This window comes from Nuphar pumila, chromosome 14 (genome assembly GCF_984573655.1).
Source record: "Nuphar pumila chromosome 14, dmNupPumi1.hap1.1, whole genome shotgun sequence".
Taxonomy (NCBI): Eukaryota; Viridiplantae; Streptophyta; class Magnoliopsida; order Nymphaeales; family Nymphaeaceae; genus Nuphar; species Nuphar pumila.
In genome coordinates this window covers 86,715,535-86,739,111 of record NC_143262.1, presented here as the reverse complement: position 1 = coordinate 86,739,111, position 23,577 = coordinate 86,715,535, and the positions used below count along the sequence as shown (strand labels likewise).

At 37.8% G+C, this 23,577-nt stretch overlaps 2 protein-coding genes across 8 annotated transcripts in view; one reads left to right on the top strand and one right to left on the bottom strand.

The window, feature by feature from the left end:
* The window catches only part of LOC149817249 (small RNA degrading nuclease 5-like), a 37,841-nt gene extending 25,173 nt beyond the window's left edge, over positions 1-12,668 (top strand). For 3 of the 4 annotated variants that reach the window (XM_089988207.1, XM_089988208.1, XM_089988210.1), the window contains 6 exons: positions 7,839-7,894; positions 8,467-8,527; positions 8,655-8,922; positions 9,208-9,389; positions 9,491-9,786; positions 12,461-12,668. In XM_089988207.1, coding sequence (XP_089844333.1) covers positions 7,839-7,894; positions 8,467-8,527; positions 8,655-8,922; positions 9,208-9,389; positions 9,491-9,786; positions 12,461-12,584 — 987 coding nt within the window. In that variant the 3' untranslated portion in view covers positions 12,585-12,668. Of the gene's footprint in view, positions 1-7,838; positions 7,895-8,466; positions 8,528-8,654; positions 8,923-9,207; positions 9,390-9,490; positions 9,809-12,460 lie in introns of all 4 variants that reach the window. The other variant, XM_089988209.1, reaches the window with a different exon arrangement.
* Positions 12,669-16,921: 4,253 nt separating this feature from the next.
* On the bottom strand, positions 16,922-21,965 carry LOC149817248 (scarecrow-like protein 1). 4 transcript variants are annotated; one of them, XM_089987228.1, is made up of 4 exons: positions 21,620-21,898; positions 21,244-21,281; positions 18,899-18,931; positions 16,922-18,697 (listed from the first exon to the last, which is right to left on the bottom strand). In XM_089987228.1, the coding sequence occupies exon 4, from the start codon at positions 18,564-18,566 to the stop codon at positions 17,013-17,015; it is 1,554 nt and encodes a 517-aa protein (XP_089843354.1). In that variant the 5' UTR covers positions 18,567-18,697; positions 18,899-18,931; positions 21,244-21,281; positions 21,620-21,898; the 3' UTR covers positions 16,922-17,012. The 4 variants fall into 4 exon arrangements, with proteins under 4 accessions (XP_089843354.1, XP_089843353.1, XP_089843351.1 ...); XM_089987227.1 differs by lacking the exon at positions 21,620-21,898 and adding an exon at positions 21,946-21,965 and having other exon boundaries at positions 16,922-18,931; XM_089987225.1 differs by having other exon boundaries at positions 16,922-18,931.
* Between the last annotated feature and the right edge of the window lie 1,612 nt (positions 21,966-23,577).

Here is a 23,577-nt window from a genome sequence, read left to right as displayed (position 1 = left end):
CTGCTATACATGTGATAAATAGACTGCCCATAGTTGTCCTAAAAAACAAGTCTCCTTATCATTGCCTTTTTGGAATTCATCCTGATTATCATGACTTACGTGTTTTTAGATGTGTTTGTTATGTGCATATTGATCAGTCCTTGAGAAACAACTTTCGGGATAAGGATCAGAAGTGTAGATTTGTGGGATATGCGGATGACTACAAAGGATACAGATGTTATAATCCCATTAGTAGACATATCAAAATCTTGAGAAATGCTGTTTTTGACGAGCTGAACTTCGATCATAAAATTGGCACAGGTGACATGTCCTCTTCCTCAGTTGAAGTTTATTACCCTTGGCTGAATTCAGAGCTCTTTCATAGTTCGAATGAAAAATGTCTTTCAGACTCTGTGCAACATGAAGAAGAGAGTCCCACGATCGTTGGTACATCGGAATTGCAGAACTGTAAAGAAGCACCACCATTGGAATTGGGAAGGTATAAAGGCATTTCCTACACTAGATAGAGAACAACTACTTCAGGACTCCTAAATCGGGGTCAAGAGGCTGCACCTACCTCCTCATACACCCTTGATGCCAGGAGATCCACTCGCATGTGGCATCCTATTGATAGGTGAATCAGCTACAACAATTTCTCTATAGATTTTCAACTCTTTTTGACTGCTCTCAACAAGGAGGATAAACCTATTATGTACTACCAGGCAACCACTTCTAAGAAATGGGCAGAAACCATGAATGATGAGATGAAAGCCTTGCATGAATGTGGAACCTAGAAAATTGTTCCCAGACCGCCTGACAGAAATGTGGTAGGATGCAAATGGGTCTACAAAATAAAGTATAAACCAGATGGGACCATTGAACGATACAAGGCAAGACTCGTGGCAAAGAGTTTCACACAAGAAGCAGGTCAAGACTATGATGAGACCTTTAGTCCAGTTGTGAGAATAAGAACGATTCAAATAATTCTTTCCTTAACTCTTGAACATGGATGGACACTGAGTCAGTTTGATGTTAAGAATGCATTTTTGCATGGAGATTTGAAGGAGAAAGTTTTCATGGAACAACAACCTGGATACTATGAGGAAGATTGTAAGACAAATGTATGCAGACTAAAAAGGGCTATCTATGGCCTAAAGCAAGCATCTTGCTCTTGGTTTGATAGCTTCTCTCTTGAGATTCAGAAGCATGACTTTGCTCACTCCCTACTAGATCAGTCATTGTTCATCTTTAGAGGGCAAAATATGATCACCTTATTGCTAGTTTATGTTGATGACATTGTCATCACAGGAAACTCTGAGGATCATATCAAAAAAGTCAAGAAACTACTGAGTCAGAGATTCAAAATAAAAGACCTTGGTGCCCTGCGTTATTTTCTTGGAGTTGAAGTTGATAGCCGAGCTGATGGGTTGGCCCTCACCCAACACAAGTATACGATGGACGTTCTAACCAAAGCAGGTATGAAGGATTGAAAACCTCTAGGGACTCCAAGTATTCTTCACCAAAAACTGAGCGCTCATGATGAAAACTTGTGTAAGGATCCTACCAGGTACCGCAGTCTAATAGGGATGTTACAGTATCTTACATTCACTCGACTTGATATTGTTTATTCAGTCAATCAGGTGTCTCAGTTCATGCATGAACCGCGTACTGGACATATGGAGGCTGTTAAAAGGATACTCAGATATCTGAAAGGAACAGTTGGGGATGGATTGATATATTCTCCAAAACCATCTGGCAAGGACATACGCGAGATTACTGTATATTGTGATGCAGACTGGGCAGGAGATCCAGATGAACGACGGTCTACATCAGGATATTGCATCTTCATTGGAAGAAATTTAGTATCCTGGAGCAGTAGAAAACAAAAGGCCATTGCTAGATCAAGTACTGAGGCTGAGTACAGATCTATGGCTGCCGCTACTGCTGAAGTTACATGGGTCAGACATTTGCTAACTGAAGTGAGAGAAGTGATATCTCGGTCTGTCTTGCTGTGCGACAATCAAAGTGCTCTCAACATGTCATTCAATCCGGTCCATCATAGTCGTGCCAAGCACATTGAGATAAATCAACATTTTGTGAGATAAAAGGTTGAAGAAAAAGAGATCGAGCCCGAATTCGTTAACACCGAAAGACAAGTTGCAGACATATTCACAAAAGGCTTGACCAAGGATCGTTTTTGGACACTTAAAGGCAAGTTGTTCATGGTTCAACACCATGATCAACTTGAGGGGGGGGGTGAAAAAGTCTATTTGTCTATGAATTCTTTACTTGTATTTGTTATTTTCTATTCCAGGTCTGGATAATATATCAGACCCGACCCATACTGTAAACAAATGATATATATACATGTTTTAGGTCACGATTTCATTATTGAAAATCGTGACAACCACAACTCCTTTCTCTTTCATCTCTCTTTCACGTGTGACAAATCCTAGTGAAATCTATCACTTAGTGTGTTCATGAAACTCTGGATTCTTTGCAATATGAATGGCACTCATATTGTCACAATATAGTTGAGTTTTTTTTTCACATGGAATTGCTAATTATCTTAATAGCCATCAAATCCAAATAACCTCAGTTACAACTTGAGCCATCGCTCTGTATTATGCTTCTCAGTAGACAAGGCCATCCTTTGTTGTTTCTTGCTCTTCTATGAGATCAAGGAGCTTTAAAGAAACACATAAAATCCTGTAGTGGAAAGACGATCCCTAGTAGAGCCTTCAAAATCAAAATCACAAAAGACTCTCAACTCTTTGCCTGACGAAGACGAGAAAAACATACCATAGTGGATAGTTACTGCTGCCAAGCAAACTGATCGGGGAATACTCATAAATTGACTTACTACATGGATTGCGTGTGTTATATCTTGTCTAGATATGGTCAAATATGTAAGGCTCCCAACTAATTGCCTGTATACCATAGGATCCTCTGGCTCAACACCATCATTAGCTCTCATCTTCAAATTTGCCTCTATGGGAGAATTTACTTATTTCAAGTCATTTGCCAATCTTGCTTTTACAACCAAATCTGTAGCATACTTATGTTGGGATAAGTACAATCTCCTTGAATAGTAGGCTATCTCAAGTCCAAGAAAGTACTTCAGACGCCCTAAATCTTTCATCTCTAATATATTGGCCAGTTTCTTTTTGGTTTCTTCAGTCTTCTTTATGTCATTTCCAGTGAGAATCATATCATCTACATAAAGAAGCGATATACATTTTTCAAGAGCAAAGGAAGATACAAACAAAGCAGGATCGTGATAACTCTACTCGAAACAAAGTGACCTTATTGCTGAACTTCTCAAACCAAGCCCGAGGTGCTTGTTTGAGACCATATAGGGCTCTGCGAAGTCTACACACTCTGCCTTCTGGATCCGAGTATCCTTGTGGTAATTCCATATACACTTCTTCTTGTAAGTCCCCATTCAAGAATGCGTTCTTGACATACCAAAGGTCTCACTGCTATATGAATGCCATTGCTAGAAGAGTACAAATAGTGGTCATATGAGCTACAAGAGCAAAATTTTTCGCGAAGTCAATTCTAAACTATTGACTGTAGCCCTTAGCGAACAACGTGGCTTTATACCTCTTCACTGACCCATGTGCCTTTGTCTTTACCTTGTACACCCATTTGCTGCCAATAATATTTTTCTTGGCAGGAGGTTTTACTAGTTCCAATGCTTGCATTCTTTCCCGTGCACTCATTTCAACAACTATGACTCTTTGCCACTCCTTCTTTTCTGTGGTTTCTACATAAGACTCATGCTCAACATAGGAATGAATTAAGGCTAGGAAAGCGCGATGATGAGGTACAAAAGACTCATAGGACACAAAATGAGACAGAAATACAGAAGGTCTAGAACTTTTACGTACTTGACCAGAAGATGAGGAAGAAGAAGATGATAACTCTAAGTTTTGTTGTTGTTGTCCCGGATCTGCTGTCGAAGGAGTTAGATCAAGATTGACCTCTTCACTTCTCTGCTCATCCACTTGATCTAAAAACAGAATTTCAATCACACCTTCATGTCTCCTTTAGTAGGTCTGACTAAACCTATCTCCTTTAGTTAGAACTTTCTCCCCTTGACTCTTTATTCTTTCTCTCCCACCTTCCCTTTCTTCAAAGGGAACCAAAAAGGACAAGTTACTCTCATTCTTTGACTTGTCTCCATACTGGCTAAAGTATAACACATTCTCTTGAAAAACATGTCTATATACCCACACTTTCTTTCCAATTAGATCATAGCACTTGTATCCTTTTTGACCCTAAAAAAAACCAAGAAAGCAACATTTTACAGCTTTAAGAGATAACTTATCTCTGTATCTATCAACCAGCAAAACAAAATATACACAACCAAATACTTTCAACATATCATAGTTTATAACTCTCCCATATAGTTTATGAAAGGGTGATATGCCTTTAAGGACTCTAGAAGACATACGATTTATCTGATAAATGCTCAGTTGAACTGCATCTGCCCAAAACACTTTAGGTACTTCTCCACCAAACAGAAGAACTCTAGTTGTTTCCAAGATATGTATATTCTTTCTCTCAGTTAAGCCATTTTGCTCAGGAGTGTACGAACATGACTTTGGGTGAACCACACCTCTTTCTTGCATAAACCTTTCAAACGCATAACTAATGTATTCACCACCAGAGTCACCACCAGAGTCAGTGCACAAAGTTTTAATCTTAACTGCAAATTGATTTTCAACCATGACATAAAAGCTTTTAAAGATTTCAAAAAGACTACTTTTATTTTTTATAAAGTATATCCAAGTAATCCTTGTACAATCATCTATGAAAGTCACAAAATAGGATGATTTTCCTTTTGACATAACATGAGGACTCCATACATCTGAATGTACCAAATCAAAAGGACTTTCAGACTCCCAATCACTAGACTTGAATAGCTGAGCATGACTCTTGACGAATCTTCACATGATTTGATACAACTAGCTTGGATTTTCCAAAACTTTTCGAGGACACTAAACTTTGCAACCTAGAACTAAAAATATGCTCCAGTCTTTGGTGCCACAAAACATACTCATCCAAAACTGAATCCCCATATTCTGTTCTAACTTCCTTCTGCTCCCTTATGTCAATCTAATTCAGGTAGTACAAATCTTCTTTCCTATGGCCAATCTCAATCTTTTTTCCTGATAACCGATCCTACATAATACAACCAACAAAGGAGAAGATAACATTACAATTAAGTTTGGTAATTTTTCCTATAGAGATAAGATTTATAGTAAGGGATGAAACATGATAAACTTGAGAAATATTAAATTTACTACCAGGATAGAAATCACAAGTAATTGAACCTACTTTGGAGACAAACATAAAAGAACCATCTGCAGTGTGAAAAATGCTACTGCAGGGACAACAATTAGCTAAGACAGACTCTTGAGGTGTCATATGGTATGGTATGAAGCCCAAGAGTCTATTAACCAACCAGAGGAAGGACTTGAGATACTTGAGAAATCAGTCCCAGAGGAAGAAGGGATAACATCTGACTAAGCAATAAGCTGCAATTGCTGGATTTGATGCCGAATCTCCTATTGAACCTGCTCTTGTCTTTGAAGCTGCCCACTACCCATCACTTCGCCACCAATCAATGCAGAACCACCTTAATGCTCATTCTTTGGTATTACACCCTCACTCTCAATAGAAGTTGCATATGCACCTCCTTTCTTTTTCTTGAGAACTGAACTATAATTCTTTATATAACTAAAACCCTTATAATAATGACACTGAACAGAGCGAAGGTCACCTCTTCCTCCAAGTCCCATCTCCTTCTCGTCTTCCAATCCTACCACCTCCTCTTTCCCCCCCCCCCATTCTGCCACCCATCTGCTTGTATATAACTATGACATTATCCCTAGGTGAAAAAGATCCAAGAGAATTTATCTTAGTCTCCTCTGCAATTAATTGAGCAGTAACTTGGCTCACGAATGGATGACACTTTTCGTCTCATCAAATTCTTGTCTAAGGGCCATGAGAAACTCAATGAATCTGTCTGTCTCCCTGTGCTGATCAAGTAGCCCCAAACAAGTTTGACATGAAGTGTAAGAAACACATTTCTTTTGCCCCTCCATTAGTGCAAGAGCATCCCAGATTCTCTGCATCTCTGAATAGAATTCTTCAATTGTCTTACTTCCTTGGCGCATACTTCTCAAGTCTTGAGTGAGTTGATAATGTCTTGCCTAGTTCTCTTCCTTATAAACTTGTTTGAGGTATGTCCAAGCTTCTTTTGCCTCATGAAATTTGGAAATGTTCATGGCAATCCTCGGTTCTACGAACCCAAGAATCCAAGCTTTGACTCATGCATTGTTTATGACCCATTCTTCAATAGATTTATCAAAGCCCTCATCAAAAGCTTTAGGTTTTGTTTTTGAACCATCGGATAGCCTCTCAATCCTTTTCCAACCACCAATATTTCCAAAAAATCAGCCCAATATGCATAGTTTGTCCCATTTAACTTTACTGGGATGGTTTGAATCCCTTCCTTCTCCATACTTCATCCAACCCCCAACTACAATCTCCAAAGAACCACTGCACAAAACCACAAACAACGTACAAGAGCAATATCACAAACACGCTGCAAACCCAAGGAATCTCAACCAACTGTAGTCAAACATATCAAAACCAGCATGAGAAGATTTCACAATAGGCACGGCTTTAAAAACTCAGCAGTGACAGCACACGACCCAACAATAGGACTGCTATCAGCATAAACAAAACTGATAAATGCTATAGCACACTCCCAATTAACAGTCAACAAAGTCTGAGCACAAAAACTCAGCAAACGCAACCACCCGATTCAAGTAATATGCCCAGAACATTCATAATACTAGTTACCACATCTAAGAGCTAGCCATCACAATCAACAAAACTCTGAGAATACTTCAGATTTGACCAAGCTCTGAATTCTAACAGATTCCCAATTAAAAAACGGTGCCAATACACATAACCCAAGCCACAAACAGTTGAAGAATAGATCATACACCACCGTTTCACAAAATCTGAGCAGAAAACTATCTTCAACAGAAAAAGCATTACAAAAATGATATAAAATCCAAAGCTCGTCCAAACTGAGTGGGATTTGATTCAATAAGACTGTAAAATAGAACCCTAGCAAAGCCCTAACTCAAATGCCTCAAACCTCAAGCAGTCCGTACAGTCATTCTTCAATGGATGACATCAGCAGAGGCGCAAATGTCGATGCAAGGCTGCCTGTGGTTCTCCCTCCTATGCTGTCCAGATGCTTCTTCTCCTTCTCAAATAGGGCTCTGATACTAGGTTAGAAAATGTGAGGAAGAAGTGGAAAAACGTTAGATTTAGAGGAGGGAACGAGTTTCTCTATTGATGTCGTGAGTGAAGAACTTAACTCACTTAGAGGGTCGACCCCCTTTAGTACAGAAAAAGGTAAAAAGAGATAAATGAGTAGTATGCCCCCCTTCTTAATGGGGTATGTACATACTAACTAATACACTATTACTTTACATAATACTATGCTACACCATATTATATATACTTTCAATAATCAACTTTAGCCTTTTGTACATTGCATTAATAATTTTTTGACACCATCTCTCTTAGCTGTGTTGATACTCTTCCATCGGTCACCTGGAACACTTATAATAGTTATACTTCTGATTTGATGTTTGCTTAAATATTGCTAGAATGCAAGTCCAGTGTTAATTACAAACTCTATAGCTGTTTCAGTTTCTATGTTCTTCTGCTTGTCCTTTTCAAGTATTAGCATAATAAATCTATATGCTATTTGTATTCTGATCTATTGTTTATAAACTGCTCATTTTATCCTATTTATCTTGCAGGTGGTGCTTGATAAGTTGGTTAAGCCTTCTAATAATATTATTGATTACAACACAAGGTAATGTAAGAAATAAAGGTATTCATCTTTATTCAATGCTTGTTCAAGAGACAATTGGTATTTCTGAATAATTGTGGAGGCAGTGTGCATAATAAATCTTCCCTTCTCTTTAAGCAGTCACTTTTCTAACTTACACATGCCCGATTTCTTGATTTCATTGGCACTTGGTCATATTACATGTGTCATGCATAAAACATGAATGGAACTCATGTGTCCGAGATGATATCGACTATTCAAGCTGATTCCCCACACCCCCTTCCTAAGAACACAAATAGATGTTTTGTTTGTAAAGATGACTGAATAAGGGGGGGCATTGACGTGAAACAGGGTAAAAGATAAGTTGATTTTCTTCTTATCGCTGTCAGCTTAGGAAAGAGTGGTTTGTGCACAAATGCACCCTAAAAATAAATTACATAAATCCTCATTACTGAAAATCTCGTCAACCAACATATGATTAAGTTGTAATATGCATAGTAATTGATTCTTTTCCTTTGCAGTTTTTTGGTATTTTTTTTCGAAGTTTTGTGTTCATTCACCATTGCATCATTGTGACTTTCTTCTAAATTGTGCAGGTTTAGTGGAATTACTTGTGAAATGCTCAATGCTGTAACCACCACTCTACAAGATATTCAGGTTAATTCAGGTCACTTGAATATTTTTTATTCTGTCAATCTTATGATAGTTTTTGTCTGATATGGTGGCATCACATGAGAAGTATCTCAGCTAATGTGTGCTATTTCCTTTGCTTGCCCATTATCAGGAAGAGTTTTTAAAACTTGTTTACATGGAAACCATCCTCGTTGGACACTCATTGGAGAATGACCTTTTGGCATTGAAGATCTCACATAAGCTTGTGATTGATACAGCCATCCTATACAAGCATCCTCATGGTGCCCATTTTAAACCTGCTTTGCGAGTTCTTGCAAGGAAGTTTCTTTCTCGAGAGATTCAAAATTCTACAACCGGGCATGATAGTGTGGAGGATGCCAGAGCTGCAATGGACTTGGTGTTACTGAAGATTAAACATGGTATCTTCTTTGTTTTGACCTATGTTATAATTCTATTATTTCCTAAATTGGATTGAATTGTTCTAAAATAAAAATTCATAAATAACGAACGTTCTGTGTTGATAATGCAATTAATTTTACACGTCATGCTCTTTTCGAAAAAAAACTGTAGGCAGCCTAAAGAAACAGCTTAACTTGTTCAAACTTGATTGCTAGTCTGGACCATAAAATCTTGGATGTGTGTTTCAGCAAAAACCTTTCTTTTCAATATATAACATAATAAGCTCTGATCTTCGTTCATGATAGGTCCTGAATTGGGTTCTCGAACCCCGTTCTTGAGGAAGAATTTGGTCTCACTTTTTAGTGAAAATGGCCAGACTTGTTCTATAGTTGACAACATTTCTGTATTGAAACGCTATGCGATTGGACCATGCCATGCGATCCCAGTGTCTTCTGATGAAGATGCTCTTGGAAAAGTAAAAAAAGAGGTTCGCACTATTATTATTATTAATTTTCAAAACTTTGGTTATACATATATTCTCATTTTCTATTACCGCAATCACCATGTATATTTCATCTTGCATTGCAGGTAAAGAGTGAGAAAGTTAATTTTGTTTGGGCCCAATTCTCAGAGTTGAATTCATATTTTGTAATGCAAGCAAGGGACAGAGAAAAGCTAGGTGCTCAAATTGCAGAGATGATCTCTTTGCTGACCTGCAATGGCAACTCTGGAAAAAGAAACTCAGTCAAAAGTTGCATAACACCTGAACTAGAGGGCATACTAACTCGCTTGGATGCCAGGATACAAAGTCTTTATGAGGCATTGCCTACTAATTCTATGTTTATTCTGTCAACTGGACATGGCAATATTGCCATTGTCCAAAGGTAATTCATGCCATCAAGTCAGGTTTGATGTGATTTTTGTTTTTATTGTCTTAACTTTGTGCCATATGGTTTATTAGTCTTCTTGCAAAGGTATCCTATTGTGTCTTACAGTAGTGACTCATATTACCATGCCGTAGTCTCATCAAGCAATTATTTCTCTGCATCTTCAATTTTGACGGCTATTATAGGTAAGGAGAATCAAGTTGTTAGTTATAATGTCCGGATATTTTTGTATACTTGTAAGCATTTCAATGCTTTTGCGTTTTTGAGGGAAGGGGATATCTTCATCATTTATCCTTTTCAGAAGGTAAATGACAAAAGGATGAAGGGTGGCCTAGTTAAAGAGACTGATTGAATATGCAATACATGAACATCGGGAACATAAGACAGGCACAACAATCAAGCATCATAACAATGACTAGGCTAATTGATCTTCAACATTTGTGAAGTAATTTTATTTGGAAAATTGCTGTCCTTTTTGTGTATATTTTGATAGTTTGGGAACCATATCAATATTGGGTTCTGCCATTTCCTTGCAAGCATCAAGTGATCTTCAGCTTCATTTTTTATATGCTTTTTCAATCTCAAATGACAATACTCATCACCCGTTTGGAGGTCCTTTTGTCTTGCTACATTTTGGTTAGGTTTTTTCTGAGGAAATTCTAGCGGTGAAACTATAGTTCTTGTTGACCAGGTATTGGGGAAGATCACTTTACATAGATCACGTGTTTGATATGAAAAGAATGGCTAAAATATCTCTATGGATAAGAAAAGATAAAATAGGCACATATGTACCTAAACTGTTCCTTGACTATTTGTGGAAGGAAAACAAGGATCAAGAGGCCTTGAGGCTGGTAGCATTCATGGCAGGTTGTATGATGGCCACTGATTTCATGCATGGAGAACAGAATTCAAATGACTAAATTAGAAGCCTGTGCATTTGAAAGGGACAAAGGAAAGGTTAAGCTAAAATCAAAACTGATGAACCTCATGCCCTTTTTTGCCTGTGGTGTTTGATTCAGCTATCTGCAATATCAACTTCCAGTTGAATGCCATGACAGTGATGGGTGATGGGTGATGGGGTAGTGTTTTATTGCAGCAAGGAAGCCTGAGGAATTGCTACCATATGAAGGGAGCAGGTGTACGAATGGTCCAACAGAGAATCCAGTGCCTCTTGGTCATGCTGAAATAGGACAATCTGGATAGGTGGTGAATATGCTTGACAGTACCAGTCTGTTAGAACTTTGCCAAGAATTTTCCTATTTTAGTTCCTTGAATACTCACATTGCATGCATGGCATCTGTCACATAGACATGGACACACATGAGAGGTGTGTAAAACTAGGACACACTGACAAGGCCAATATATATATATAAAATTCTTAAAGCAATAATCAATGAATACAGTTTTCGGTGCAAATTCTAAATAACTACAATTACAAACAGCGATTGTAACCAAGTTGAAAACTGATATGATATGTAATCAATGACCAACTTTAAGATAAAAATCATGCACAAAATGAACAATTGAAATAAAAAAAGAAATAGACGAGCTTAGGGACATGGTGTTGACTATGTCCGATAGGTTTGACTGTATTCACCAATTGTCGTGGTGTGTCCAGTATTGTGTCAGCAACAGGGGTGCTCAGTGTGCGTGTGATGGTGCATGGCAGGCCCATGTTGATTTTTTGACCTTTGGAAATATTCAGTCACCATGTAACTTCTCTAGGAATCTGGCAACCTAAAGTTTAAGATTGATTTCATGTAGAATTCTTTACTCATCATTATTGGAACCGGTGCCTAATTATTCAGTGGATGAGTGTCTCATCACATGGTAATATTATTACACATCAGTGATGGTTGTGGAGGTATAAAGGTTTGTGAGCTTGATGATTTTTTGGGGTGATTGATCATCACTAGTATGTCTATTTTTTGGGATAGGAGCATTGTAAGAGGTGCTTTGAAGTCTACTAGATCTATCTATTCCAGGGTGTGAGAAGAAAACAGCTATAAGCACTCATCGAAACTGTATGATAAGGGTGATAAAGTGTTAGTGAGGTATATTGCTCAAGTTGATGATCAGGAGATCATACTTCACTACTGGACTGCTTATAGTATTTATGTTGTTAGTGGCATGCAATCATCCCTTCATAGAAGAGGATTTAATGACGTTCATTACTCTAATACTCAAAGAGCTAAGATAAAGCATTCTAAGAACAAGGGAAGTTCAAAAGGAGTATCCTTAACAAGTTGTTTGGGTTGTGTTCTGATTAAATGGACTTTCATGGCTAATCAAGAGGTTGATTTTAGTGTTGGATTTTGTTCAACAGAGTTTGATTGTTGTCTTGATTGAATATGTAACTATAAAGAATCTTAACGCAAAATTGTTCTTTATAGGATTATTTGATGATACTAAACCCCATAATTACTTGAGAGAGAGAGAGAGTCGCATCTTACTGTTCATTAAAGTTTTTCAAGATTCACACTTGTATCTTTCCATGAAGTCGGGATTCATTCTTTTCAAATTTGTGATCCAGTAGCTGATTATTGTAAAATATATGTTTTTTCTTTTTCTTTTTGTAATATGTTTGGATGTCCTATAATGATTCAATGAATGGATACTGAATATCCTATCTAAAAAAAGGATACTGAATATGGTATTTAAATTTGTACAGATTGCGGCAAATGCTTCGTGAGAATAGCGACCACACTATCTGTCGTGAAAATTTGACAAAGGTTTTGACCGAACTTCAAGCCCAAGCAGAAGTAGCACTTTGCTTTGTATCCGTCAAACACTAATTATTTGTTTCATTAGTCTTTATTGCATCCTTTTGATTCTTTATGTAATTGGGTAGAATGTTCAATCTAGCATTTGTGACACCATATAAATATATAAAATATCTAAAATTAATGTTAACTTATTAAATTAACGTTGGGTTAATCAAACATTAAACTAGTTGTATTTAACGTTTTATGAATTTAACTTATTAAATTATCTAAAATATCCTTTAAAAAATGATATTTTTGAAAAAACATCGTTACTTTTTGTGGTAAGAAAATGTAACTTTGATATATTGATAAAGTTATTTTTTTTATAAAGGTGTTTTGACTTTTCAATTTCCCTAAAGTCCAAAAGACCAATAATGCTCAAAAAAGTAAACATGCACTTAAAAAAATGCCATTTAAGGGTATTTTAGTTATTTTAATAAGATTGAATGTATCTAATGTTTTAGTTTAACTCCTCTCTCTCTATATATAGTGGGGTGTAGCTACATAATTTATAGTAGTGCAAGCCAGCATCCATCGTGGGAGTGATGGATGCTCAGCATTTTCCTGCAAAAAACACTGAAAACAACGTCAAAACTGCGAAAAATGTCTTAGCTGTTTTTGATCGTCGCTAAAGGTCTCAACAAAAAGGAGACTTTTAGCCGTGGTTAAAAACCACGCTAAAAACTCTAAAATGTGCAAAAAGCGTGCTTTAGTGGTTTTTTAGCATTTTTTGCAGTGGCCCTCCATAGAGACCGTGATCCCATAGGTAACTGCACACTTGAGGGTTGTGCAACTACCAACTCTCTCTCTCTCTCTCTCTCTCTATATATATATATATATATATGTGAAACATGCTAACATTGAACGATGTCACCTTTGAATGAAATCAGCATTTGACTTTGTGCAAAAGGGAATTAGCGGTGGTCGCTGATCGCTGCTAAAGGTCTTTTTTTTGCATGTTTTGTGTGTGCTACTGATCATACATTTGAATTGAACAGAGAAAGTTGTTCGATGGAACATCCTCTCTCTCTCTCTCTATATATATATATATAGTTACTAAATATGAGTGATGAATTATGAGAACTAGAAATGTGAGCATTTTCAATACTTAAAAAAATCTTGTTTTTGCATCAAAATTGGATGATTGAAGAGCGGGTCTTATGAAACCAATCATGTAAGTCACATTCATACGGTTAAATTCAAGAGAAAAGAATGAAAAATTCATGAAAATCATGGGTCATATATTATATTGCAAAATAAAGTTTATCTTTTAAATGATTTCATCATTTTTAATATTCATGGGATACAGGCAAAATACTCGTCTATATATTCCTCAACATAATAGTGTAGCTGAACCATATAATATTACTTTAGGATATATGGTTAATGCGATGCTTATAAGTTTTGGAATTAAATATAATATATAGAGTGATGCATTGTTTAGTTTATATCATATCTTAACTAAAGTTTCCTATTTTGATTAAACACCACCTTATGAGTTTTGGAAAGATAAAAACTGAATTTGAGTTATTTAAAGGTTTGAGGTTGCATTGCTTATATAGAACTAACTGAACTAAAATTAAACAAACTTGGTTCAAAAAATTTATTGTGTTTTTGTTGGATATTTTCAAAATAGCAAAATTTATACATTTATAGATATTGAAACCAAAGTTATTTTAGAATCTATTCAAACTGAATTTAGAGAACATTAACTTTAAAATCTATTAAAATTTTAAAAGATATTAAAAATGAGCTAATTAAAAAAAAAGATTTGTCAGCCCGAAAATTGTGAAGTTTGAAAAAGTACGAGATTAAGAAAACTAAAAGATTTTTAGTGTTGATTTTCATCTTTATATGATAGATAAATACTTTTTTTCCTCCAAAAGCTATGAATTATTCAGATGCTGTTTTTTGGAAAAAAGTTATAAAGAGTGAAATAGATTCATTGAAAATAAAACTTGGATTTTGGTTGACTTACTCATTGGTTTTAAACCTTTGTAATGTAAATAGATTAAAAAAATTGACTAGATGGTTCTATTTAAAAATTTAAAGCTAAAACTTGTTGCTAAAGGTTTTAAATAAAAACACTTTATTTTTTTTGACACATATGCTTTTAAAAGTAGGATTGCATTTATTAGAACCATGATCACTTTGGCATCAATTTTCAAACTTTAGATTCATCAAGCAGATGTTAAAACTTCATTTTTAAATAGTGTTTTTAGAGAAGAGATTTATATGAAACACCAAGGCTATGTAGTAGCTCCCGAAAAGAAAGTTAGTAAATTGCTAAGGTTTTTGTATGGTTTAAAATAATCACATAAACAATGATATGAAAAAATTAATAATATAATTATTTCATATTGATTTAAGATTCATGATTTTTAACAAATGCATATATAGCAAAGTAGAACATGAAAACTAGTAGTTATTTGTCTTTAGGTAGATGATATGTTAATGTTAATCTAGAGAGGGATGATGATGCACTTTGCACAAATGTGTAAATTAAGTGAAGAATTGAACTCCCAACATGTTACATTTATGCATGGCGACCACTTCATCTATCCTTTTTCACGTATAGCTGCCTCAATTTGCAAGTATTTAAGATAAATGCCTTTTAAAGAAATTACTCAGATGACAGTCTGTGCTTTTTATTCATTGAAATTATTTATAGCCGTTAACTGTAGCTACAAATAGGGGGAGCTGCGTATAAAAGTGACATTCAACCATTTAAAGAAAGAGGAAAATTAAAAGTGTCAATTTAAAGAACAACTAGAGTTAGATGATATAAGAAAGTAACTAAGAGCAGTTTCTTAAAAGACAGGTGTTTTATTTTAAATATTTGAAAGCTGAGGTGGCTAAACTGGAAACTTGCCATACATTAGGTGCCTTATGTCCCTTTGTATACATTGTTCGAGCTCAACTCATTAAGCCACGGCGACCTTATTGCTGATTCAAACTCAGCCAAGTCACAAGTATCTTGGCTAAGTTATGAGCCCCTTCAAACGCTAATGCAATTTGGAGATTGTTCATTGAGAGAACAGTTTTTCAGTTTGGTATTAGAGCGAGGTTTTTCTTTATGGTTAGTGCCACTAGAGGTGGATACTTGGCTTAGATGGTGACACCACTGCGATAGCTGGCTTGACTTGCCAAGGACTAAAAAACTGATGACACCCTCAGTCGCAAAGGGTGTGTTTGATTGGATCATCTTAGATCTGAGGTTCTGATCTCGCATGCGGTTAGACCCTCGGTTATGGGATCCTCAAAAGTTTCCAAAATACATGAAGGATTCGAACCTCCGCACTCTTTAGCAAGAGATTTTGTCTTGCGTGTCTACCGCTTTGCTATCGGGCCAGAGATTTGTGCATCCAAGACCAAGGCAATCAAACGTCCCCAGGTGTTTTTAACATGGAGGATTATGTTTATATCTTAATGCCAAGATAGTATTACTCTTGCTACTTGTGCTGGATAGCCCCAACCTGGTTAGAGGTCATAAGCACTCTCACTCTCTCTCTCTCTCTCTCTCTCTCTCTCTCTCTCTCTCTCTCTCTCTATATATATATATATATATATATATATATATATATATATATATATATATATATATATATATATACTTGGATCATGCTAATCATTCTTTTGTGTGTAAGTGGGGATTGCAACCTTAATAAGCAGTCATACCAAGGAATGCACAAACCGGCTAAACTCGGCTCGTATTGTAAATGAGCCAAGCTTGTACTAGCTCTACATTTCAGACTGAGCAAACGAGTGAGTCGAGCTTGATCGGCCTACTGAGATCGATAAGGCTTGGTTTTACGAGTATTTCGGATTTGCTTTGCTTCTTCTCGAGCCCCACCCCTTTCTCGCTCTCTCTTCCCCTCTTGAGCCCACCCCTTTCTCGCTGTGTCTCTTCCCCTCTCTTCTCTCCTCCCCTTTCCCCTTTCTTGCTGGGGGAGGGGGGGGCAGCGGGGGTGAGGGAGGAGGATGCGAAAGATGAAGAATAAAGGCGGTGCCACTGCCGTGCTGGTGGCCGGTATGTTCTGTGTGTGTGCCTGCTGAGCCCAGACCAGCTCAGTCAGTTGTATTCAGGGTGAAACACTAATCCGGGCTTGACGTGTACAAGCTTAGCTCGACTGAGCCTGTGCATCTTATTTTTTGGGCGATACATGACAAGCCCGGCCGTATGCATCCTGCTAGACATTGACCCAGGACGACCTTGAGTCGAGCCTGTACACATACTTCCTTGACGAGCCGAGCTTCTACATGCCAAGCTCGGCTCAAGCTGGGCTAGTGTGCATGCCAATGTAAGGTAGGACAGAGAAACAATAAGCTCCCTTTCTCTACATATAGTTCAGCAGCAGAGCATAAATGCATAGATATAAACATGAATTGGAAAAAACAGTGGATCAGATACATCACCAACTATTAAATGTAACAAACTGGTTCTAAGAGAGCTTAATCTCATCTCCATGCTGAGGTTACAACTAGGCTCTTCTCTTCCCACCCAAAGTACAGGGCACCACTGTCTTCCTTCAGCTTGTATCTATCACAGTATAACCAATGCAGAAGCGCTCTGATTGTGTCGTTTACGTAGGTGCTCAGTGGGCATGCTTCAAATCCTGCCATCATCATTCGCGCCCTCCACTTTCCTGCAACTTCATACCTCTCTATCCTTTCTTCGCCTTCACATGCCACTATGTTCACTATATCGCGTGCAAGGCACTGTCTCTCGACATTCATCCTGTCAGGGCTGTCCCTCGGCATCATTACATCTAGAGACTCGAAGACAGCAGAGTAGTACTCGTGTACCTCATGGAACCGAGCTAAGAATGGTGCTGTGTTTGTGTTTACATCCTGCTCCACCACAGTTACGAGCTTTGGACCGAGGCCCTTCACCATGCGGAGAAGACGGTCACGCTGGTTCACTGTGGAGACGCTCTCATCTGGCATATGGTGGAGCTGAAATGCAAAATTGACGACCAATGCCTCCTCCCCTGTTCGGAGATCAAGTATATCCGGAGTAACATCACATGTTTTAGCAGGAATTGCTCTGAACTCGAATGGCACGCCAACTGCCTTTGCCAGATCTTCGAGTCTTTGGCCAATGATTCTCAAGCCACCAACTGCACGTTGTACCGACTCGGGATCATCCACACCTGTGATTCTCATACGGGTCGGCTTACTGCTCTGCCTAGTAGAGAGTGCTTGAATGAGAGTAATGTACTGGCTTCCTTGATTTATGTCAAAATCGATTATATGAACACAATTTTCATCTTTGAACACTTCAGCGATCGCACCATTTGCTGCCATGAAGCCAAATTTAAAACATGGGCAGATATCAAAAAGTATTTGCATGGCAGAGAGACGATCAGAAGAAGGTGGTTCTTTGCATTTGAGAGATTTATAAAGGCGGTGTCCAGAAGAGACCAGACGAGCAGCAAGGCCTTCCGCCATGTAAGCTGTGATCCTCTGTAAATGGTCACCTTCAATTGAGACCATCTGCCTGAGATCGTTGATCATGGTAGATGCTTCTTCCAGTCTACCTTCGGATGTTGCCAATGCACACTCAAAGAGCAACTGTTTCGGGCTTCTCATTGTTTCATGTGGATGTCTGAGAGGACTGGTGATTGGAGCAGTAGACGTTTCTATTGTGCTGCTGAGGTTTGAATCGGAAGACGATTCTTTTGGGGACTTTGACAACAAGAGATTCTCGATCGATTCAGCCCATTCTCCATCGACACAAATGTTCTGACATTCCTCAAACTCACCCACATCATTATCATCTAATAATTCTCTTTCAAGTTCTTCAAGTCTCGTTCTAATTTCACCTGCACTGTAATCTTCCAAACTTGTATCTAGTATATGACCGGTCTCTGGACTGGAAAAATTCTGAAGGCATCTTTTTATAGCCGTATCTGAGAAACCATGTGAGTCTTGAGTAGCAACAGAAGAATCAGAACTAGCAAATGTCTGATATGCAGCAGAGCTTTGAGATTGAAATATCATTCCATTCATGTCAGCATTATTGGAATTATGGAAGTTGGGTTGTATGGAGAACTGTCCTATGGCAGGAGCGGAAAAAAACTGCTCACTGTAGTTATCAAGACATCGAGGCTCACGTCCTCCATAGATGAACTTTCTCTTGTCTGGAACATTAAGGTAAGAAAATGTTGCCATTTTATGTTAGTAGAGGATGGGTTGACTACGAAACTGGGCAGGAAGTTTAGCAAGACTCCTTAAAGGCATGATGCCTTTCACAATATTGCAACAGGAGCTCTTCCTTCAGCCTCCTCTTTTCAAAGACAAGAAACAGTTCCATGGACAACGAGATAAAGAAGGATGCCTACGGGAGTTGATAGGTCATTCAAGCAACCAGAAACCTGAAAGAGGACAAGATAGCTGATGAGAAACTAGTTAAAGACATCTCATTTGCTAGATAAATATAACAAAGATAGACAAGCTGGTATTTCTAGGGGATTTTCTCTACAAGAATATACATCACAGTATCGTTATTGATACTCTTGAGGCGTGCTCAGCCTACTTATTTTGCCAAGAATTAATGCATGAATAGATAACGGTAGCAGATGCTAATAAACTTTAGAAATTTGATCCTCATGCCCTATAAGCAGGTAATAATTAGGATATGCGAATGGGAAATTAGCATGTCCTTGTGTCTAATCCCTTAGAATTAATGTGCCCTGGCGTACCAAATTATGATTAAAGGAGTTTCTTTGCGCACCAGTCACTTCATAGTGCACAAACATTAGAGATCTGTGACAATCCCCCAGAACAACTTACTTTCATTTGCTAACCCAACTTACAGTAGGCAGAGTTTTTTTCTTTTTCTTTTACCCCTCCTGATAAGCAAGCTAGGTTTAGGGTTACCAAAACTACCCAGAACAGAAAATGACTCCAACTGCTCAATAAATTTGAGTTCCTACAGAAAATAATATAGCACTTAAAGAACATATAAGCACTATGAGTCATAATAAAAAAAATGAAAGCATCCATTGGAAATTAATCTCTCAGGGCAATTATATCATAACTAATTGCATTCAAATGCGTCCATGAATTAACTATTTATGAGAGCATAAAGTGATACACATCTCTGATGCAATCTTAGACATGGACCTCCATTTGATGATTCATCAAAATGAGGCCATAACGCAGAGCAATTCTAGAGCAAGAACAATGTGTATCCTCATTATCAATGGTGATCTAAATAAGATGCAGAGGAGTTTTTATCTCATACGTCACTGTTTGACAGCAACTCTAGAGCCAGAACAAAGAGTATCCTCATTACCAATGGTGGTCCAAGTAAGATACAACCAGAGGCGGAGCTGGGGGGGGGCAGGACTGGGCTGTAGCCCAGTCCTGCATCCTGAAACAGTTAATTTTTTTTTTTTTAAAAGCCCAGTCCTAGCCCAGCCCTGACTGCAGCAAATAGTTTGATTTGTCCATATGAAATAGATTTTTATTAATATATGTACCCATTTTTTATTTTATCTCAAAAAAAAATTTTTGGGGGCGCTGCCCCCAAACCCCCGACTATCACACCAAATATATATTTTTTGCTACACCCCTGTTTGCCCCCCCCCCCTCACATGAATCCTAGCTACGCCACTGGATACAACTGAGTTCTTATCTCGTAGGTCACTGTTTGACATGACATAGTTTCAACAGAAATATATTCAAAACAAGGCTATGCAATCTCCAGCTTACTACAGCTCAACTGTGCTAAAAGATAGGAAGAGGGAAAACAACACTTGAACTTGCAACTAAAGCATATACGCTTAGTCATTATCAAGAAGCTGTTCTAAATACTGAATAAAACAACAACGACAAACCCATGAATACAAAACATAACCCATCAACTGGTACATCACCAGAAACCAAATTTTACCAGCATTATGAAAAAAATGAAAAATAACGTGGACCAATTTCCCCCAGTTTTCTTGTATTAGGCAACAACCAGGTAGATAGTCACATCTAAATTTCTAGTAACCAAGTGAAAACCAATAAAGAGGGACTCTGAAAGGGCTACACCAAAGGAAGATAAACATGAAAATAATTTCTATGTTCACAAAATAATGCTTGGGTATCTTTAAAAACATCTGCAAAAGATTTCGTATAAATTTTTCTTGAACAATAGAGACTTAAGTAGCCAGTTAACCAAACTCATGCAGGTGGATTTAGTTTGAGACATCACGACGAATATTCTTATTTCCACACAGAGCAATCAATGAGCTCCACTACATCCCTTCTCCTTCCAATCACTGACATCACTTAAGCCGCAGAATGGCATAGAGTCATATACGTTAGCTGCGAGATGTTTCTTGGCAGTATCATCCACCATACACTCCACAAGGCGCCATGACTCATGAAAATGGTCCATGCAAATAATTCCAAAAAGATTGATAATAAGACCATCACCGAGATAATATTGTAATGTAAACTAAGACAATTCATATTCTTCTTTTGATATCCAATCATTAACATAGAAATGATCCACGCTGAAAGCAAGAAAGTCCACAATCTTGGTAACTTTGTTTGTAGAAAGAAAAACAGAGAAATTATGCTATAAATAAGGTTATGCAGTCAGCAAACAGCAAAATACACAGACTATACAAATTTACAAAGAATCAAAATTCTTGTACCCATAAAGCATCTATGAATTACAAGAAAATTGTACCTTGCATTTGCACCAGTCCACCCTTGATCAACCGCAACCTGATGAGGAAACAATAAAAAGAAGATATGTCAACTAAGGATTTCCACAACTACAATCCAACCAAAGAGGGAAAAAAAGTTAATCAGTTGAAAAACCCATCAAATGTCATCAAGCGAAAGGAAATTTCCAAGTTTGACTATTGTATTTTTCAGGCAGTGGATAAAAAAGGAACTAAATAACAGAACAGAGAGACCGCAACAGACCGGCTCATTAGAGGAAAGATAAAAATTCCACTTTTACCATAAATTACTTCATACAACAAGGAGAGGCAACAAACTACAGAGACCCCTCAAATGGGTTTCTTCCAAGGGAAAAGAAAGGTCAAGAAAGAATTTACCATGGATTCCTGAACATGTGAGCTTGAAAACAAAAAGCAAATTGAAGCAGGGGACAAGTTTGATGGCGTTTATGTATAAAATAAGCAAAGCGGTACTGAACAGTTTGGTGAAAAGCAGCCAAGCATAGAGGCCAGAGCCAAGCTAAAGGAAATTAAGAAAACAGTAAAAAAAAGGAAAAAGGAAACCCAAAAGTCCACATACAGAGCATAGCCCAAAGGGCTAAAAGAGATGCCTTTTCTGAGTGTTTTGATGGAGGACTAGATGCATTTTCGTCAGAAAGAAAGAGATCCAACAATATAATAAGGGAGGAAGCATTTTTTCTTACATGAGGCATGAGGGGAGGGGCCCAGAAACACCCCATTTGCAGAATGAAGACAAGCCATGGAAAGCATGAATCTTCCTTTTTGGAATTCAAAAGTAGGTGCTCAGAAATGCAACCAGCAGGACCACCCACAGAAATCAAAAGGATTGTGGTTGTTTAGACTTTAAACTTTTAGAAAGATAAACTCACCTCCCACCACCCATCTTCTTTTACCACCTTAGTAAATCTCTCACTCTAGATAGAAACATCCCACCACCCACCACCCACCACCCATCCACGTGAATCTCTCTCTCAATCTCTCTCCACGTAGCGATCATGCAAGAAGGGGTCAGGTTACCGACCTAGGATTGTTGTCATTTAATGCCTGAGTTTGCTTCTGGTTTTGACTTTTCCAAAAAACGGTTAACATGGGATACACAAAAATTCATTTGAAGAAAAAGGATATTGCTGTTCATTTGCCATGTGAAATAAAAAAAATGCACTTTTTACAAGAAATCTCTGAAATATTTCTTTAATACCATAACTGCTCTTGACTGTACACGCACGCTTCAGCCGTCTTCGTATTTGTCTTCGACCCATGAGAACACACTAGCTGGACCAATAGAGTAGCAATATCTTGGAGGGCGTTTGATTGCCATCCATCTCAATATCCAAAGGCCTGATCTGAGCCCACTTAAGTTTGATTTGCTGGGCCACATGTGACTCCAAATCAAATTTGAGTTTGAGTTAGTGTCATACGAATCAGAATCACAAAAGGTCCTTAGTCATTCTAATTCTCATGTAAATGAGAGAACAAATGAGAGCCGGTTCCTCACCACTCATTTTCTGATGTTTGTTTAGCCACTGCCAATGAGATTCATTCTCTCATTTGCATGAGAATTTCAATCTCATGAGATTTTACCAAACATGAATCATGATCTCGCAAACAAGATCATCAAAACGCCGATCTCGGGCGTGATTGAGGATGCAGATATTCCCTTGGCTTAGCCAAAAAGAGAGGTGCAATATCCAGGCGCGCGCTTGACCAATTCATATATTTTCACCTTGATTTTCATCTAATGACAAAAAAAAAACACGTATTTTCTCGAGTACTCTTTTAGAGCAATTCCCCAACACATTTTCCGGAATAATGTGGTCCGGACCAGTGGAAAAGTCCAACTAGACAAGCTCCAAGCCATTTGGGAAGTGTAGGGATGTAAACGGTTGAGGTTTGGATTGGATATCCAACTGAATCCGAGTCTGCTTAATTAGTAGGATTCAGTAAGCAAAACCAAAGGTAATCAGACTCAGATTGGGTTGTTGGATTTTCACATCCCAGCCCAAATCAAATCCAAGTCTGGCTTGAAGTTCAAACCTGGTTATATGTATAAGTCAGATCTATTAGGGCATATACTCTAATCAAATTCGGGTTCTGTATAATATCCATGCATCCGAGTCCTAACCCGACTCCAAATTTATTATCTTAGATCTGACCCTAATCCGATCGTTTACATCCCTTGAAAGTGGACATCTTGGGCAGAGAGAGAGAGAGAGAGAGAGAGAGAGAGAGAGAGAGAGAGAGAGAGAGAGAGAGAGCCTAAAGTAATTCAACATTACCACTCATGAAGATCAAAATGTTGAACCCATGAACTGAAC

Bases quoted from the DNA above. Each gene is read 5' to 3' on its own strand.
- LOC149817248 (XM_089987227.1), bottom strand. From the start codon at position 18,728: ATGGCAACATTTTCTTACCTTAATGTTCCAGACAAGAGAAAGTTCATC.